Source organism: Exophiala mesophila (genome assembly GCF_000836275.1).
Source record: "Exophiala mesophila strain CBS 40295 unplaced genomic scaffold supercont1.2, whole genome shotgun sequence".
Taxonomy (NCBI): Eukaryota; Fungi; Ascomycota; class Eurotiomycetes; order Chaetothyriales; family Herpotrichiellaceae; genus Exophiala; species Exophiala mesophila.
In genome coordinates, this window is record NW_015622505.1 from 68,929 (window position 1) to 87,607 (window position 18,679).

At 51.3% G+C, this 18,679-nt stretch overlaps 7 protein-coding genes across 9 annotated transcripts; 4 read left to right on the forward strand and 3 right to left on the reverse strand.

Annotated features, from left to right (window-relative positions):
* Window positions 1-168: 168 nt before the first annotated feature.
* Window positions 169-2,257, reverse strand: PV10_01962. 3 transcript variants are annotated; one of them, XM_016366228.1, is made up of 6 exons: window positions 1,769-2,257; window positions 1,284-1,711; window positions 1,059-1,228; window positions 639-1,003; window positions 470-588; window positions 169-412 (listed from the first exon to the last, which is right to left on the reverse strand). In XM_016366228.1, the coding sequence occupies exons 1-4, from the start codon at window positions 2,094-2,096 to the stop codon at window positions 682-684; spliced, it is 1,248 nt and encodes a 415-aa protein (XP_016225746.1). In that variant the 5' UTR covers window positions 2,097-2,257; the 3' UTR covers window positions 169-412; window positions 470-588; window positions 639-681. The 3 variants fall into 3 exon arrangements, with proteins under 3 accessions (XP_016225746.1, XP_016225745.1, XP_016225747.1); XM_016366227.1 differs by having other exon boundaries at window positions 169-588; XM_016366229.1 differs by having other exon boundaries at window positions 169-588; window positions 639-1,228.
* A 370-nt stretch (window positions 2,258-2,627) lies between these two features.
* PV10_01963 (uncharacterized protein) lies at window positions 2,628-3,924 on the forward strand. Its single transcript, XM_016366230.1, has 2 exons — window positions 2,628-3,144; window positions 3,200-3,924. Exons 1-2 carry the CDS (start codon window positions 2,737-2,739, stop codon window positions 3,650-3,652), a joined length of 861 nt encoding a protein of 286 aa, XP_016225748.1. The 5' UTR covers window positions 2,628-2,736; the 3' UTR covers window positions 3,653-3,924.
* Window positions 3,925-4,482: 558 nt separating this feature from the next.
* Window positions 4,483-6,708, forward strand: PV10_01964 (uncharacterized protein). The gene is made up of 2 exons (XM_016366231.1): window positions 4,483-4,743; window positions 4,808-6,708. Exons 1-2 carry the CDS (start codon window positions 4,707-4,709, stop codon window positions 6,439-6,441), a joined length of 1,671 nt encoding a protein of 556 aa, XP_016225749.1. The 5' UTR covers window positions 4,483-4,706; the 3' UTR covers window positions 6,442-6,708.
* A 730-nt stretch (window positions 6,709-7,438) lies between these two features.
* Window positions 7,439-9,984, forward strand: PV10_01965 (uncharacterized protein). Its single transcript, XM_016366232.1, has 6 exons — window positions 7,439-8,267; window positions 8,361-8,827; window positions 8,879-8,939; window positions 8,990-9,185; window positions 9,253-9,331; window positions 9,387-9,984. Exons 1-6 carry the CDS (start codon window positions 7,848-7,850, stop codon window positions 9,514-9,516), a joined length of 1,353 nt encoding a protein of 450 aa, XP_016225750.1. The 5' UTR covers window positions 7,439-7,847; the 3' UTR covers window positions 9,517-9,984.
* A 2,548-nt stretch (window positions 9,985-12,532) lies between these two features.
* PV10_01966 (uncharacterized protein) lies at window positions 12,533-13,942 on the reverse strand. Its single transcript, XM_016366233.1, has one exon. It carries the CDS (start codon window positions 13,848-13,850, stop codon window positions 12,672-12,674), a length of 1,179 nt encoding a protein of 392 aa, XP_016225751.1. The 5' UTR covers window positions 13,851-13,942; the 3' UTR covers window positions 12,533-12,671.
* Window positions 13,943-14,368: 426 nt separating this feature from the next.
* PV10_01967 (uncharacterized protein) lies at window positions 14,369-16,040 on the reverse strand. Its single transcript, XM_016366234.1, has one exon. It carries the CDS (start codon window positions 15,852-15,854, stop codon window positions 14,529-14,531), a length of 1,326 nt encoding a protein of 441 aa, XP_016225752.1. The 5' UTR covers window positions 15,855-16,040; the 3' UTR covers window positions 14,369-14,528.
* A 591-nt stretch (window positions 16,041-16,631) lies between these two features.
* Window positions 16,632-18,656, forward strand: PV10_01968 (uncharacterized protein; the record flags this gene model as incomplete). The annotated part of the gene is made up of 4 exons (XM_016366235.1): window positions 16,632-16,967; window positions 17,024-17,220; window positions 17,332-17,590; window positions 17,652-18,656. 4 exons carry the CDS (start codon window positions 16,632-16,634, stop codon window positions 18,432-18,434), a joined length of 1,575 nt encoding a protein of 524 aa, XP_016225753.1. The 3' UTR covers window positions 18,435-18,656.
* Between the last annotated feature and the right edge of the window lie 23 nt (window positions 18,657-18,679).

Consider the following 18,679-nt stretch of genomic DNA (forward strand, 5'->3'; position numbering starts at 1 on the left):
CTCGAGAGCTGATGCAAAAGCCCCGCGTCCTAGATCAGGACCAATGTGTCATTATGTGCATGTGGCATGTCATCCAAGGCGGAGTAATGATTGACGACCGCTAGGAAAAAGGAAAAGAGAGGAGTTGTCTTGGGGTGAGGGTCGAAGGTCAACGTTTGTACTTTGGGTCTATCACTTTCCGACTTCAGACTCTGGTCTCTGAAGAGTAGCTAGGCGTTGATGACATTAATAGATACACTGCGACATTCTGCACGTTATCCATGAATTATCTTCCAAGAGAGAAGAGAGAAGAGTTGACGGGATGTATGTTGTGTGGTAGAGTCGGTAAACTTGCCACAACGAGCCACGAGTGGTCCTGCCATTCGTGTCCTTGTGCCTTCCTGAAGGTGACGAGCGCGCCTTCCTCAACGGCCTAATCATTTGTCACGTGTCTGCTTCTCGGGTTCATCAATCATCATTCTTCCCATACCTAATTTAGACACCTAGATGCCTGAAAATCTAGACATCTACAATCCATAACCTTCACTTAGATCCTATACGACCACTCAAAATGGATTAGGATCCCTGAGACTCTGTATTGCGCCCTTCCTGTACAAGTCAGCTCTTTCATCTTCTAATCATTGAGGGCCATCCCATACCAGGACCAGCTCGATCATCACCTCATAGCCGTGCCGCACTGTCTCATGTTGACGTCGAATCCACCTCTCTAATTTTGAATTCAAACATTTCGTTGGACGGAACCGAGCTCTTCTCTCTCAGCTTGTCCGCAGTCTCCTTGCCTGCCACTGGAACTCGATATTCAAATACCTTGTTTGGCCCTGGGGAAGTGCCATCTGGAAGTGGGTAGGGATATGGGAGATACTCGGGCAGAAGGCCAACCTGCCGCAGAGCACTTCCCTGATCCCAGGAAATGTGCTCATGGTACAATCGGTCCCCTCGAACGTTAACAACCGCCATCATAGGTATCTGTGCATATTTGCCAGTCGGAGGAATGCCCGGTAGGCTACCCAGTTAGCTAGGGGCCTCAAAATGATAACAGACACGACACGCCGACTCACAGCCAATCAATCTCTCTTTGATGCGTGAATTTGAAGATGAACTCATCAATCACCCGGTCAATTCCGATAGTCCTACTGATCAACTCGAGTTCCGCATCGTCCGCATTTTTGAAGATAAAGTTGTCTCGATAGAAGGTCGTCAGTTTGGCCCGACCTATCCCACCGGTGATCTACGCCCGTTATCATTCAATTCTTCAGAATCTGACTGGCGGAGCTCCAACTTACCGTGGGGATGTGGTTGACGTAAGGCTCTTGCACCATCGTGCTCATGGTGTGCTCGACTGACCGATCAGCAAACTCGTAATACGTGTGTTCATCCCAGATTGTCTCGAGATCAAAGTATGGCCCTCCCGTTAGAGGTTTCAAAAAGGTGAGGTTGCGAGTGTGAGAGACGGACTCGGACGAGTAATGGAACTCGGGAGTGAATGGAGTGGCAAACTTGTGTGATTTGACGGCCGGATAGAAATATGTTGTCCGCTTCTCACCCCGTTCAGGGGCCCCGGATGAGCCACCAGCCAAATGCTGGATCACTGGGATAGGGCAACTGGCCAAGGTCGGCTTGTCTTGGTCTTTGGCATAAACCACCGCGCCCACGATCGAAGGTGATTGCAACAGTTGGGGCGCCGCGGTGTTCCAAAGCTGATCATCATATACTTGAACTCCCCTCAGCAAGTAGTCCTAAGACCCATAGGCCAATGCGTAGCGCTTACCTACTATTCCAACTTTATCCTTTGGGCTACAAGCATCACATCCTTGCAGCACCTGGAGAGCTCTCGTTAATACGTCCGAAGACTTTTTGAGAGCGGCTGCAACAACTTCCACCACAGCGTAGCCTTCTTCTGCCCACTTCAGCATCGGCGACGGTACTCCCTCAGTGATAGTCAGTTGCGAGCCCTCCAGAGTATCTGGCACCAAAATGATAAGTCCCGGCCCATAACCTCGGCGTGACAACGGTGGCAAAAGAGATATCCCTGTCTCCAGCCTGGAGAGTTTGGCTTCTGGCAACGCCGCTGGCGGTTTGGAGATGTCGGCGTACATGGTGCGTCGGTTTAGTGGGATCTGAACGAGCAGGCCGACAATGTGATAAAGTGCTCACAAAGACAAGTTCATTCGTACCAAAGGGAATCTTTCAAGTCTATAGTGAAGAGAGACAGAACACGTGGTGGGGCTTCCACCAAAATCAGTCCACGATATGATCGACGTCACAGACCAAAAATGACCCAGACCATTCTTAAGATCATAATTCTGGTCCTACAATCTTACTTTGGAATAAACTCGAGCCCCTGGGCTTATGGTTCGGTACCTCAGCCGACATGAGATAGGTGTTTCTGCCGAGGGGAAAAGTCAACCCGCACCTAAGTAGCTAGCTTCCGGGCGATAACCAGCCAATGTCCTACCTACTATTTCCGTCTGGTAGGTCACAGATTGGCCGTGTGCTCCACGCATATGAGTACCCGTACAGTACACCTCCCGGCATCGGTGGGGTTCGAGATGTCCGAAGTCCCTTATCGGCCACCCTCACAATCCACTTGGTCCACCTAGTCGGCTGATATGAGGGCCCGAGGGCCCCTAGTTCCTTACGTACCGTACATGACCAGTCAGAGCACTGGTCTCTTGGTCTGGCAGGACTGGTTATTACATATTGGCATCCTCAAATCCCTGCCCAAGGTTGCAACATATGCTTGGAACAGATTCTACAATTCAGGACAACAACATGACTGAAGAACTTCGAGATGTTCGGCCCATGTTCGACCTGAACAAACGCAATTATGTGGTCACTGGAGGGGCCCAAGGCATCGGATTTGCCGTGACACGTGCAATATGCGAGATGGGCGGCAACGTCGCCGTCATGGACATTCAACCCGCGCCGGTGGAAGAATTCAAGACGCTCGAAGCTCGATTTGGAGCTAAGACGATCTACATTCAAACTGATGTCACTAAGGAGGAGAGCTTAAATGCGGCCTTTGTTCAGGCAATCCAAGAATTGGGCAGCATCGACGGGTGTGTGCCTGCAGCTGGGATCGCCATCGACAAACCATTTGTGGACCAGACCTGGGACGAGTTCACGCGCATCCAGGAGATCAATGTACCGAATTACTCATGTCCAGTCCCGGAGAATCTACCACTGACATCTGACGTAGGTCCGGGGAACATTTTTCGCAACGCAACTAGCCGTCAAGCAGATGATCAAGCAAGGGTCTGGTGGGAGCATTGTCTTGATAGCTTCCCAGTCGGCGCACATTGCTCTGCCTGGATATCGCATGGCAGCGTACAACGCATCTAAGGGCGGCGTCATGATGTTATCCAAGGTTCTAGCTGTGGAGCTGGCGCCACACCAGATTCGAGTCAACACCATTTCCCCGGGTTTCGTCGACTCTGACATGACGAGAAATGTCCGCGCGACCAAGAGCAAACGAGAAGGTGATCAGATGTGGCTCGCTCCTCCCAATCAGCGGCTGAGCACCCAGAACGATCTGACGGGCGCGGTTATCTACCTACTAAGCGATGCGTCCCCACATACCACTGCCGCCGACATCCCCATCACTGGTGGCTTACACGCAGGGACGATCGACGGCGTGATTAGCTACGAGTAGATTGCAACAGGACCTGTCAACCGTGTGATGTCAAGCTCCGTCGTCTCATTACAAATCATGAGACCCTTTACGCGACGGCGATCAATGGCCAGATCTACTGTATAACACATGTAGAATGGACAAGGGAGAAGAGTGACCTCGATGCCCGAGCGGCCAGGTCCAGGCATATCACGTGACAGCATCGCTTGTACTAGCGTCTTAGCATTCCCACAACAGTTGATGAGATGGACAGTACGGAGTAGTAAAAGTATTTTCCATTTTCCACATCCTCCCAAGCTTCTCTCGCTTCCAGATCGCTCTTCGTGGGTCTTTCCAGGCACTGGTATTGTTGGTCACCCCATGCTCGACTTCTCCACTGAGGCACACGCGACCTCTGTTGAGCCTTCGTCTTGGAGAAGGTCAGATAAATGCACCCGCCGCCAACCCTGATCGACATCAGATCAGACAGGGATATAACATCAACTTATTTGTGTAGCCCTGTTCTCATTCAAGCCCGTCTTCAGAATAGTTCATGTTCACACCAGTGTTGACACCACATCCAAATGTGGTGTCAAAACTTGGTGTCAACACTCGTTGTGTCTGATGGTTCCTAGCACTATCGACGAATCACCTAAACTCGCTATCAGCTGACGGGTGTCTCCGACCGTGAGCCTAGCAACGCCACCAGAATTCTAACTACAGTAGCTTCGCGCATAGTCCAGGCCTAGGTAGAACCCCTCCCCCCCCGTCAACCCTGCTCGGTCGTGGTGCCTAGGAATGCGGACCGCCGAAGTATCTCTTGACATCCAGTGACTGGTTCGTTGTCAACACCGTCCTTCTAAATAGTCGCCTATCTCAAAGATATCGTTGTCACCGCGGCCCTCATCCCCCTTGAGTGTGCAACATCCGCTGCCCGTCGGTTGCGAATTTCCATACCTAAGCAACTCATTCATTATAGAGAGAATGCATGGTTGACTAGCAAGGTGGATTTCTATTGTTCCTCTTTCAATCTCACTTCCAATACGTGTCCCGACGAACCATCAGACCTCTAGAGGATCATCGTACCTCTACAGCCATGGTAGAAACCTTTGATGTCGTCGTTGTCGGTGCTGGTAAGAGTCGCCAGCAGTCATCGATAGTGTTTTCCCAACACGACTGACAAACACCCCCTTCTAGGCTGGTTCGGGTTGGCAGCGGCCAAAGCTTATGTAGAGCGTCATCCTACCGATAAAATTGCCATCTATGAGTCCGCAGAGTCTTGTGGAGGAACATGGGCGCAAAGTCGACTCTACCCCGGTCTCAAGTCCAACAACATGATCGGCACTTATGAGTATCCTGGATTTCCCATGAGCGAGGACAAATATGGTGTCAAGCCATTCACCCATATCCCTGCCGCCACCCTGCATCGTTATCTTACCGACTTTGCCAAAAGCTTTGGCCTGTTGGATAAGATCCAGTTTGACACGACAGTGACCATGGTCCAACCCAGCAAAAGTGGCGGATGGCAATTAAGCCTGACCAACGCGAATGGCACATCCATGGTCGAGACGGCCAAATTGATCCTGGCCACCGGTCTAACGTCAGCTCCCAACATGCCACAGTATCCCAAGTCGGACACCTTCGGCGCGCCACTCTTTCACGCAAAGGACTTTTGCAAACAAGCGCCGCACCTCAAGGATGTGAAGAACGCTGTCGTCGTCGGGGCAGGCAAGTCGGCATTCGATGTCACTTATGCGATGGTCGAGTCCGGGGCAACTGTGGACTTGGTGATCCGCCCGGATGGCAAAGGCCCGGTCTGGATAGCCCCTGCCTTGGTCACACCGCTGAAGAAACGTCTCGATCAACTGCTCAACGTCCGTTTCATGACGTGGTTCGCGCCGTGCCCCTGGGGCGGCGAAGATGGATACCCGGGGATTCGCAGATTTTTGCACGGCACGGCCATGGGTCGAGTCATTGTCAACATCTTCTGGAAAGTCCTGGGCAGTGACGTGATTGCAGCCAATGGTTATGACAGCGACCCACGCCTTCACAATCTCAAACCCTGGCATTCGGCATTTTGGACTGGCAGCGGCCTCAGCATCCTCAACTTTGACACCAATATATTTGACATGGTCAAGGATGGCAAGATTCGTGTTCATATCGACAACATAGATCACTTGGAGCCACACACCGTAGTTCTGAAATCAGGCAAATCGTTGGAAGCGGACGCCATCATCTGTTCGACTGGCTGGAAGAAGGAATCGTCGCTCAAGTTTGCCGGGCTGGGCGAAGAACAATTCGGACTGCCGTATTCAGAGGCGACCAAGAGAGAGTTGGCCAAACAAGCAGATGCAAAGGTCCTCCAGATGTTCCCCCGCCTCGCCAATCCGCCGGACTTCGGGGTGGATGCCAAAGAAGCAGAGCCACTGCGACTGTATAGATTTATGGTCCCGTCGACAATGATGGAGAAGCGGAACCTTGCATTTGCAGGTATGGTTTCGTGTGTGACAACGTCCATTGTCGCAACTGTGCAGGCACAATGGATCGTGACCTTTTTCGACGGGAAGCTAGACCGTGTGGCCAAGACACAGCAGGAGGTTACAGACGAGATCATGCTGCACACGCAATGGGGCAAATGGCGATTTCCCTGTGGATATGGCGCCAAGTTGCCGGACATGGCCTTTGAGGGCTTGCCATATATCAATCTTCTCATGAACGATATGAAACTCTCGGTCAGGAGAAAGGCCAGTCTCATTGCAGAGCTCACCTACCCTTACATCCCACAAGATTTTGTTGGTCTGTCGGAAGAGTGGAAGTCGAAACATGCTTAGGTTTAACGGAATCTCAGTAGGTGTTTTGATTTCTCTCTCGCCCATCGCAGTGGACGTTTGGGATGCTCTGCGACGGAGGGCCGGTTGAGAATTGGCAAAGCGTCATAGATTGGACAAGCAAGCAAGAGTTTAGTTTAGAGACTTGTTTCCTGATGTTTATTCATTGCAGATTGACCCATTTTGGTTATATTTGGTCAAAATGCGTCTAACCAATCCAGCATGTGTCGATGGTACACTGTGAGCAATAATGTATACCCACCAAAGTCCTAGCAATTTTTGTTGAAGAGCCGATATCTACATGTTATATCTCTCGAGATTATCCCGCATACTGTGGCTGTATAGCCCTCCATCAGAAGGGTACTGTTGAATAGCCAAGTCACCATTACACCATCCTTACATTTTTGTCGCTCGAACCCAAAGAAACATGCGTCTTGTAAGGCAACAAACGCAAGGAATTTGTCATTGCAGCTTCAAAGGCCAAAAAAGAGAGACGCTTGAAAAATTCCCCGTAGGAGAATAGGAGAGGTCTTCCCAAGCCTTGTGGTAGCCTTTAGCCGCCGCGGCGGATAATGCACCACAAGTCATACCGCGCCAGCGTAAAAGGTTCACATCACCAGAATTGAGTTCATCGGTTGCAGGTGGACAATCGCCGAGAGATCGACAGGTGCTTTATCCGCCAATGCAGCATCTTTTCCAAAGAGGCATAGCATAGTGACATACGACTCGTCTTCTGATACAACAGGACAACTGAGGAGCAAGCAATACGTTGGACCACCACGTTAGCGGATGGATGCTCGAAGTGTACGATGGCCTATTGTTCTTCAGCCCGGACTTCAAGATACGACCACATCCATGATGCCGTCATTGCTCTCCCATATCCGCTTCCGCTTCCGCCTCCAGGCCTGAGTTTTCTCTCCCATCCTCCCATGACAGCACGACCTAACGGTTGGGCCATGCGTGGGCTGATTGTACGCGTTTGTGATCTCCCGCTTCGTACCTTCGCACCCGGTTAAGTTCGGCTGCTGGTCTGCCAATGTAATGGTGGGTTGGGCGTCTATCCGTGGTGGTGGTAGTGTTGATAGTGGTGGTTGCGGGGTTTGCTCGTCGCCAACTGGATAAAGTGAGGCTATGCTGGCATGAGCCTCTTTGATCTGGCTACACATGTTGACATATCTGTTACTCCTTTGAAAAACAGCCAGACAAATCGCCAACGACAGGTCGTCGAATTCCTGAATAGTGTCAACAGTCGACGAAGCTGACATCAATCACTACTGGGCCGCCTCTCAAACATTCGACGTTGGGCTCCCCGTAAGACAGCATACATACCTGGGACCCGAGCGGAACCTATCATCGATCAAAATTTTGCCTGCTTTCACAAAGCCACTCGTCTTACCCTGACCATCAGGATGGGCTCTCTGGCACAATCCTGGCGGCCACTGTCTGTCGGCGTCATCGGCGGGGGAATTGGTGGCATGAGCGCTGCCATCGCACTCCGTCGCGCCGGCCATACCGTTACCATCTACGAACGCGCCGATTTCGCCGGCGAGGTTGGAGCATCAGTATCATGCGCCGCCAATGGCACGCGGTGGCTGCACGAATGGGAGGTTGATGTGGCCAAAGGAGATCCTGTGGTACTAAAAAAGCTCATCAATCGTGATTGGAAGACCGGCGAGCCTGTCAGTGTGTATGATCTGGACGATTATGAGGAGAAATGGGGGTTTGTATACAACATGTTTCACCGGCAATACATGCATTCGATGCTCAAAGATGCTGCCATAGGAGAAAGCGGAGTGGGTGTACCGGCCAAGTTGGTTGTAAATCATCAGGTAGGTCCATGCCCGAGCAACTTTGGAATCCTCCAAACGAACATCGGCCGAACATGGCCAAGGCAGAAATCTCAGACTGACTTGTCTCTCCAGTGTCAAGATATCGATGTTCCTTCGAGCACGATCACGTTCAAGAACGGCAACACTGCCACCCATGACCTGATCATTGGCGCCGATGGCATTGGGTCAGCCGTCCGAGGCATTCTGGGCATCAAGCCCGCCAAACGCCCGGCCGAACAACAATGTCTGCACGCTAATGTATCGACTGAGGAAGCAGTCAAAGCTGGCCTGGTGGATTATTCACAAAATAGTGCATTGGAATACTGGGGTGGCCAGGAAGGGAAGTGGGACAAGATTGTACTTTCGCCATGCAATGGTGGCAAGCTGCTTTCATATTATTGCTTCTTTCCTAGAGAGAAGGGCGACTATAGCGGCCACACGTGGGGGGCCGAGGATAGGCCCGTCGAAGAATTGTTGGAGCCATATCCCGAACTGGATCGGCAGGTTTTTGCGCACTTGAGCATTGGACAGGAAATCAAACCTTGGAGGCTATGGGTGCAGTAAGTCTAGTCCTCTTCCACCTGACAGACAGTGTGTTGACAAGTTGTCAGCGACCCATACCCATATCTGGCACGTAACAACATCTGCTTGTTGGGAGATGCTGGACACCCGGTTTGTCACAACACCCCAGGGATGGTCATGCTCACACTGACACACGCTAGATGATGCCACACCAAAGTCAGGGCGCCTGTATGGCAATCGAAGATGCTGCCGCACTGGGAATCATTTTCAGCCAAAGCTATTTTGATGGCGATGTAACAGCAGCACTAAAGGTGTATGAGGAAGTCCGTCTGCCACGGGTGACACGAGTTCAATCGGCGGCCGCTAAAGCTGCATATAACATCAATGAACGGATAGGTATGTGTGCACCTAGCTGGTGGACCGATCACAACTCGATCAACTCGCTGACACCATGGACTGTAAGGGTTTTCCACCAATACCAACATCTCCACATACAAAGTGGAAGACGAGAAGAAGAAGTTGACGATAGAGGAGATGAATGCGTATGTTCAAGTCAGAGTCTTGTCCGAGAGTTGAAAAAGGCTAATCCCCCATCAGTTACGACCTGTACAGAGACATTGAACAGAAACTAGCCGTTCACAGAGGCCATGAGTATTGCGGAAAATTTCTGAACGGCTTACCACTCGGGATGAAGCTACCCAATGGCGTGACCGTGGGAGAGTCTTAGGGCAAGACATTTGTCAGATCCACAGTGTTGAGTTTGCTGCAGAATCAAGACTGCATTGAGACTTGAAAGTACGTTTGTGCCGAATGAGGTCGAGAGACCAATGAAATGGTTTGTGTTTGGACTGTCGGGGCGAGTGTACCGCGTGGAATATCTAGCATGCAAAATATGCAGGCTCCGCACTGAAATGGCATGTCATTCCAGCGCAGAATTTCATCGTGGTGTGAGCGAATCTCATAGTGGCATGTAGCAAGGGTCGGATTATGGAATTGCTGGTGCAGGTCTCGCAGGTTGCGATCATCTGTGAGGCGAGGCGCAAAGTGTGACGAAGGTGTGATGGCTGCGATGAACGCTGTAGCTGTACGAGCTGAAGGTTACTTGAGATTGAGTCAGGCGATCTCTGAAGCATAGGGTTAGCAACCAGTGCCCCATATTGACTATTGACATCTTTGATCTGAACATGTAACAGTTTTGTCAGCCTTTAAAGTGCAACGGACTCCAACCTACTTTAAGGGTAAGACTTGGAGGCTGAGGTGGGCCGAGGGCTTACTTCTTGGTCATCCCGTAGAAGCGGAACACCCCAGCTGACAAAGACTTCTCAAAGGGAGCAGAACAGACAATGCCTGGGGTGCCTGGTTCAATCGGGGCGTGGCGGAGGTGATGTGCATAGTACCGGCAGGTTGATGCATGGAATTTTTGTTAGCCACTCATATGTCACATGGTTGCATTTGGGCTGAGATTGGGATCTCAGTCTCAAGGACCATGCATGGCATCATTGGCACGATTGGCATTGATGAATTGAGGGTGATGGAAGGACGGTTGCAAGTGGAAATGGGGAGAACGACGTACTGGATCAGGCGTTCTACGGGATTGATGGTGCTGTATAGTGTGGCAGCAGTTCATGGCCAGCCCCGGCCTCCTCTCGAATGTTCCGCTCTTCGTCTTCATAAATACCTATTATTGCCAAACCGTCGCTTTCCGACCTCCTGTTGACCACTCACACGACGAGAACTGTACCAGCTGGTACAGTTTTCGCCTGCTGATTAGACAACCCAGTAGCTGTTTTCGATCACTTTACCGTGCGGGGCTTGGGATACCGAACCTTAGACCTCTGTTTCGCCATCGTTCTGAGTCTCCCTCTTCAAAGTCCACAGGGTTCGGGCCTAGCCTCGTGTCCGCAATAAGGGCATACTTGGTAGCGGCAGATTGCGAAGAAGGCAACCAGTGGAAGACGTTTAGGACGATGCATTCGAGTCTCGACGACGATGGCAGTGCACCTAGTCTGAAAGCACAGTCGACTGACTGGCTGCTTCTCTTTGCTAGACCGCAAAGGTTACGTTAGTGATGCTGCCAATCATGGAATCACATCGTCCCGTGTCCTGGTCGGTGTCGGATCGTCAACGCCTTCATTTGCAGGCGCTTTGCTCAAGATATGGTCAGCTGTGGGGGTGTCACAGTGGGCCATAAGGGTGGGGCATCGTATTTGAGGGGAGACCACACGTTGCTTCTCCCGTGTGTGTCTCTGCCATTGGTAGCTGCCACTGGTTTCCTAAAGGATTGCAATGGTAGACCAGCAATCTTGAGTCTGTCTTGGGACGGCCTTGCTTGTTCATGCCCGTTGTTACGTCTGTTCCGCGAATTACGCCGTAGGACTTTGGCGATTGAGGGGGCTATGGCAAGAGGATGTAGCACAAGCATGTTTAGGGAGAGGTCTTGTTTGAGGGCTTTCTCCTTTGCAGACTGACGCATAGAGGATGAATTGTCCAGATGCTGCGGGCGTAAAGACCGATTTGATCGTTCAAGGTCATACGATATTGGCTGGTGGCGCATGCCCCACGCATCCACACCTCGTTGAAAAGAGGTCGTCTCAAGAGGAAGGATGTCGTTGGACGTTGGACTTTGGACGTTTCTGCAGGATCTGTGATCAAAAGTGCGTGTCGCGCGATCACGATGTTTATTCGGGACATCAGAGGCAGTGCTACATGCAGCCCGAACAGACGCACATGGTTTCAGAAGTACTCAAGCCGCAAGGGTTGTCATATAAAGTTGACACAGGTTGGACTGGTTGACATGACTGAAAGTAATTATCAGCAACCTGAGAGGAAAATTTGATCATTTTTACGCCCATAATCTGGGTTGAGACACCAGCTTTAAACGATACTGAACAAAGAGAAAAGGACATGGCCTATCGTGCTTATCAATGCAGGTATGCTGAGCTATGACATTCTTATGGTGTCGCCGCCTCACTGATGGATGAATGGATAGGATCGACAAGAAGGCGAATGGTCGACAAGAGCCTTTGAGTGATGAGATGCCATGTATGCTCAAGAGGTACCTCAATGAAAGCCATGGAGTACATGATCACGTTCACCAATGGGGAAAGCAGGGCGTGAGAAGGGCAGCATTGGATGGGTGGAATAAAGTTAACAACCAACAGAATGGGCGCATGAACAAAGGTCACGACATGATGCGAAGGCTGGAAAGGTACATGGATGTCATGACAGACGCAGGGGAGATCCAAAGGCTCCAAGAGGAGATGTACAATGGTGGAGGCGCAGAAGGGACAATGCAGGATGGACACGAATTGATACGATCATCAGAATGAGGCATTGAAGATTCAGCGTGTCAGCACGTGATCAGGCGAAGTGGGGGGGAGGGCCCCGGGGGGGTAGGGGAGAAGGCAAGAACGACTCAGCGAGAACAGCAGCAGGTGTGCCTTCCTCCGTGCATAGACACAGACTTCAAGTTGGGCAGGAACACAGTACGAACATTGATTAGCAACTCGGGGAAAAAGGGAACAAGAGAGGAAACGGCCATAAGGGCCAAGGGGTCGAAGGGCCCCAAGGAAAATGATGGAGGATTGGGACCTGGGAGGCGGAGGGACGAGGAGGTACGGGGAATACCTTTGGGCGAAAACAACGCCCAAAATGTCCCGGCCCAGGCACCATCACATCACCAACCAACATCAACAATAACAACAGCCCAGGAATAGGTTTGCAGTGCTGCACAAGACATTGGATTGGCTGTTTGGCGGGTTGACTTGCTTGACGCACTGTCTTTCTATACGAGTTACCTATGTACTGTACTTCTATCATGTATGGAACTTTATCACTTATGTAAAGTATAATCTTCATCCCGTCAGTAAGATCAGTTCGACCTCAGTCATTTCGTCTCCAAAACTCCACAATAGTCTTCACAATCTCCTCGCCCAATGTCACGGGTACTTCATGCCCGGCATTGAAGGTAACAAACTCGACGTTACCTTCCAGTGTCTCCCGGGCGTCTTGTTCGATTTCCTGTTTGACGATGATGGGGTCGTGCTCTCCTAGAACGACTAGGACCTTTTTATCGGTTTGATTGACTCGGTTGTGCTCCGTCAGCTGCTTCCCTACCACGCGCCATCGATCATGCTCCGTTCGCGTTGGTCCATGACGAATGCTCGAGATGAAGGCGGGCACGAAGCCTGGGTGGTGATCGACTTGGTACGCGACCGCTGCAACCACGGTAACGTTTGGGTACTTCTTGGACAGAACTGCCTGGGAGTTGTGCTCGATATTGACTTCGGCTTTCACGGCGTTGGTGGCGTCCACGTTCGTATCCTTGGGATCTGGAGGCGCACTCAGAGGCGTTCTCAACCGGTTCCGTATGATGCGCTGGATGAGGGACTCGGGGATGATGCCCTGTTGATACAACAGTCGATTGGTGGGGGTGATGTGTTCGGGACGCAGCAGACCGGCCGGCGCAAACAGGATCAGCGTGTCAATCAGATGAGGAAAATAAGAAGCAAAGGTCGTGGCGATCCCTCCTCCCAGTGAATATCCAATCAGGGAGAATTTGCCCGAGTTAGCACCAGTCCACGAGAGGGGAGATGATGCCAACACTAGCAGTATCTGGGTGGTAAAGAGTCGATTGTCGTGCTCGAGATCATCAGGCGTGTCCGAATAGCCTCGACCGAAGAGATCAAAGAGCAAGACTCGGCAACCGTTGTCTACCAGATGTTGAGCCACCGAGCCCAATGCAATGGAGGGGGTGCTGATGCCATGCACCAGCAGGACTTTTCGGCCATCCTCGGGGCCAAACTCGTAAACTCGGATGGAGCCATACGGAGTATCAACGTCTCTGGCACCAGGAAGGACGTCTGGTGGGTAAGGGAGCTTGGACAACTCATCTGTTGAGAGCGTGGGTAACAATGTTGATCGTGGCGATGGCAGCACCTGGCCTTTTCTCCGAGTTTCGAAAAACCCGCGGGCAAATGCGCCCAAAGTGAAGAGGCTCGCCCCAGCTAGAACCAGACGCCATTCAAGTCCATTTGGAAGAAGTTGTGACCGGGATGCCATCTTCCTTGAGCTCTCCAACAGATCAAAGGCACTAGGAGATGGTGACCACGACAGTCCACACAAATGTGTTACTGAGAGATTTTTATTTCGACACCTCACGTAGATACCTGAAGCACGAGTATGTTCCTGTTGTAGCTTATAAATGATGGATATGTTTGATAGGGCTATGCATGGGCGATAAGCCAACGCCAAAGATGCCAATACCATCAAGAATCTATTGCCTCGGTTGAAATATTTTCTGCCAATCGCATGAGTAATGGTACCTAGGTAGGTAGTAGCTAGCTACCTAGCAGGTAGGTACCTAGCTACCAGGTACCTTAGATAAGGTCCACACGAGTACATGGAGAAGAACTCAAAGGGCGCTCTAGGCACTCAACCAGCCTAACCACGGGCCTCGGGCTGGAGAGGCACGAGCGCCCGAGCGCCCGAGTGCCCCGGGGCTTATCAATAATAATAACTCAGGTGCTCTATCTACCTACAGTACCTCCCAAGGTACAGATACAGCAACCAATCTAACACCACGTTCCAAATTTTGTCCCTCTGCACTGACTATTAATCACCACGACTGGCGGAATAATGATATTTAGGTACTTTTACAATATGTACGTCAGCCACATCAATAGCTCGGGGTATCACCTAGAAACACATTCCAATTTACCTCTTTTCCAGACTCGTTCGTTACAGAGTAAACTCCAACGCTTTGCCGCCCGACCGGTCCTTGCCTTTGTTTCGCTTGCGCTTTTTCCGCTTCGACGTGGGCTGTTCGCTGTCGCTACTGGAAAATTGATCAGAACCATCCCCGTCTTCGTCCTCCGACGATAAGTCATGTTTCTTGGTCGTTCCACTCCAGCCACCACCAGGGCGTCCCTTTGCTTCGGTCCACACTTTGACAATTGAGCCCCCGCCAGTGACCATACGACCTTGGACGTCAAATCCCAACGCAACCACCCCATCAATCTCATCGTGCTTCGAGTCAAGATCGTTCATGACCCCGTTGCGCCCGATGCGAATGAACCGAACTCTCCCATCCTCCAGTCCTGAGGCTACCAGTTTCTCGTTCATCTTCAACTTACCTGCCCCAGCACCAAACGGGACCTCGACGAGACTGTCGATCCCGAGGCCGTCCTTGTCCACCACGATTCTCTCGTCCAGGTCGCCCCAGACGCCTCTCTCCCACAGACTGATCACGCCGTCACCTTGACCAACCAGAATCTTTTCACCCACACTCGTGCCACCCTTCCTGAGGTCTTGAACAAGCGCAATGCTTGTCAATTCAACTTCTTGATCCTCACTCGTGGCTATCGTTCCCTTCCGCAAGTCGGTCACGGCCAACGTCGTCCCCCCAACGCTGACCCACTGTTTCGGGAATCCACTGGTGCTCGTCTCACTGGCTGGTAACGGCACCAAAGCATTAACATGTTCGGCGCCATGAGGTCTCCATTTCTGGCTGGCTTGCGGGGAAATGTCTTTGCTTTGCAGTCTGAGATCGTGCAGGGAGAGAGAGCCCAGGTCGGTGCCGAGTAAGAGGGTCTGGGGCGACAGAGCATGGAGAACGGTTGGGCCATTGTCTTCTTGGCCACTGTGGTCTAGGAATGCCATCTTACTGACAACTTTTCCAGTCTCGGTCATAAAGGCCTTGACCAGACCATCCGTACCGGCCGAGTAGCCTATCTGTCCATCATGACTCAGCGTCAGGCATCGACATGAACCTTTGTGTCTTTTGGTTTTCCATAATGTATCTATTGAACCGAGCCCACTCTCCGACGCACTCGCACTTGAAGATCTTCGTAATGATGACAATACGGGTACAGATCCAGTGCCATTGATATTGTTTGTGGTTTGGGTAGCTGACGGCTGTTCGTCCTCCACGTCCGAGTCGGTTGGAAGTCTATAGGCATGCACGTGTCCAGAGGCCAATCCAGAGAGAAACAATGGCTCGGATGGATGAAGGACTTGGCAGAAGAGATCGGAGGGTAAGGGGAGGGTGCAGATGGTGTCGAACATGGTTAGGATGACTGCAAGGGAGTGAAGGGAGTGAAGGGAGTGAAAGGCGTGCCTGGTTGGGGGCAGTGGTGATCAAGGCATGATCAAGGCATGGTATTGAGCTAGACAGGAGAGTCAGATAATTGCACAAGAATGAAGATAGATGTGACTTGAGGTTGTTGTTCTGGTCTTGAGCTTGAGCAAAAATCGGTCGAATCGAATCTTTTAAAAGTCGGAGTGGCAAAGAAAATCCGGGGTGACAAAGTGGATAAGCTACAAGTACTGTGATGGGATGGCGTGTATGGCTAGGGGGAAAAGCAACCGCCCAGGCGTCCCTGCAGGTACTCATATGCCCACAACATCAAGCCCCTCTGTGCCTGGCTCCAACTAAAAAATGACGCCACGGGCGCCTAAGAGACCTAAGGCAAGCCTCGGGACACCGTCCTGTGAACGTCCCTCGTCCATCTAAGTAGCCCAGAGTTAACACAGACTCTGAGCGCAAGAATTCTTCGACTTTTCACCTTCTCTTCTGTGACCTCAAATCAGGCGACGATGAAAAGCTTTCCAGGGTAAGTCCTGCTACCCGTCAAAAGGATCTGGTTACTTGATCGCCGTGGTGGCCTATACCAAAATAGAAATCGGCAGAATTTCGGTGTCAGTGTAAGTTGCTAGGGCGGATGGGCGGTTTCTTTAGGGGATGACAGGATGACGTCGTCGCGTGCGATCTGATACCGCTTCTTCCCAAGACCACTTGCTACACAGTCCAGTATCTTCCTCGCTATTGATGCTTCTTTCAACATGACTTTTGGCCCTTCTGCCCTGCGGGTCGCAGGCAACAGCCTCGGTGCTGAAGTCAATATCGACGAGACCACCGCTCTGCTCATACAGGATGATAATGATGCTGGTCGACCAGTCTCAAATTGTCATGCGGAAGAACAGCCTCACGGTCATGTCGTCGAGGGGGAGGACAATGAAGAAGACAAGCCTCTGCCGATGGACCAAATTCTCGCTCTCTGTGCAGCTCGCATTGTTGAGCCCATTGCCTTTTTCAGCATTTTCCCATTTATCAACCAGATGATCTGGGAAACAGGGCAAGTCGCCGAGACGGATGTAGGATTTTATAGTGGTTTGATTGTCCGTCCCCAAAAACCTTTGTCCTTCCGTAAGCCCAACTGACCATCTCCCTTTAGGAATCGCTTTTCTCTCTAACCCAGATGATCCTGATGATACCCTGGGGCTGGACCGCCGATCGACTGGGCCGCAGACCAGTTTTGATCTTCTCCCTTGTCGGAGTGGGAGTCGCTGTGGCAGGCTTCGGCTTTGCAAGCGCTGTCTGGCAAATGATTCTTTTCCGTTGCTTTGCTGGTATATTTGGTGGAACTGTTGTGTAGGCTTTCATTCACCCCTGATAGGTGGTCACTCGCCTACTAGCAGCCCTGTCTGAGGCCGTCACCAAGTTGACATCCATAATGGCACAATGACTGACCCTTGATTACAGCACCATTCGAACCATGATGGCAGAACTTAGTACACCCAATACTCAAGCGCGAATCTTCAGCTACTTTGCATTCAGCGGTAACGTGGGAATATTCCTGGGCCCTCTGATCGGCGGAGTTCTCGCGAATCCGGCGGCACAATACCCTCGAGTGTTTGGCAAGATCCAGTTCTTTCATGAGTTCCCATATGCGCTGCCGACCTTGGTGACAGGGTCGTTGGGAATCATCGCCAGTGTCATTTGTGCCATCATTATCAAAGAGGTCAGTCCAGTATGTGCGTGTTCTAAACGCACGAGCTGATCCCAACTTCCCTCGCGAGCAGACCTTGACTAAAGCATCCCATGCCAACGGAGTCACCAAAACTGAGAATCCATCCATCCTTGGTCTCCTCCGTGCCCCAAATGTGTTCATTACCCTCTTCATCTACGGCCATCTCATGGTGCTAGCCTTTTCCTATACAGCCATTCTTCCCGTCTTCTATTTTACCCCTGTGGAATTGGGCGGGTTTGGCTTTACGCCGCTGCAGATTTCCATATTCATGGGCCTCGGTGGTCTCTCGCAGGCCCTGTGGGTCCTTCTCATATTCCCGTCCCTCCATGCTCGTGTTGGCACCGAAGGGATCATGACCTGGGCCGGGAACGCATATCCTTTTTTCTTTGCTTCGTTGCCTTCGTGCAACATACTCTTGCGGTATCATTTTACCCTCGTTTTCTGGATCCTTGCACCAATCTTCGTGGTTCTCGGCTCTGGGGTTGCCATCTCCTTCACCGCAGTCCAGCTTGTTATCAACAATGTTGCTCCGACTCCACGCGTCCTTGGCACATTAAACGCTATGTCTCTGACTCTGGTCAGTGGTCTGCGGGCGTTTTCGCCGGCGCTGTTTGCCAGCTTGTTTGCCGCCAGTGTGAGAAGCCACAAATTTGGTGGGCATCTCATTTGGATCTTGATGATGGCATTGGCGATTGCCTTCACCGTCATGTCAAGATGGACCCCAGACGTGGAGGGGGCCAGCAAGTCGAGCAATGGGAATGGAGTTGGAGTCAAGTATGGACAGAGCCCGATGGAAAATCGGACGAGTGAAAGTGATCAAGAGCCAGAAGAATAGCGACGGTAATGACATATACGGACGGACAATAGAACGGAATTTTGGACTTGGATGGGGATAGACGGGCTTTCTGGGTTTTGGTCACCAGGAAAAGAGGAGGGAAAATCAAGTGTTGGGGAGTTGGAAAGGTTTGGTCGCATTCATCATTGCCTATGGCGGTCTACATCGATTTCGATCTGCTTGTGGAGTTCGCTTTCTTCCGAGGTGACCTTGAGAGATGAGGAATCTAACTCTCATTAGACGTA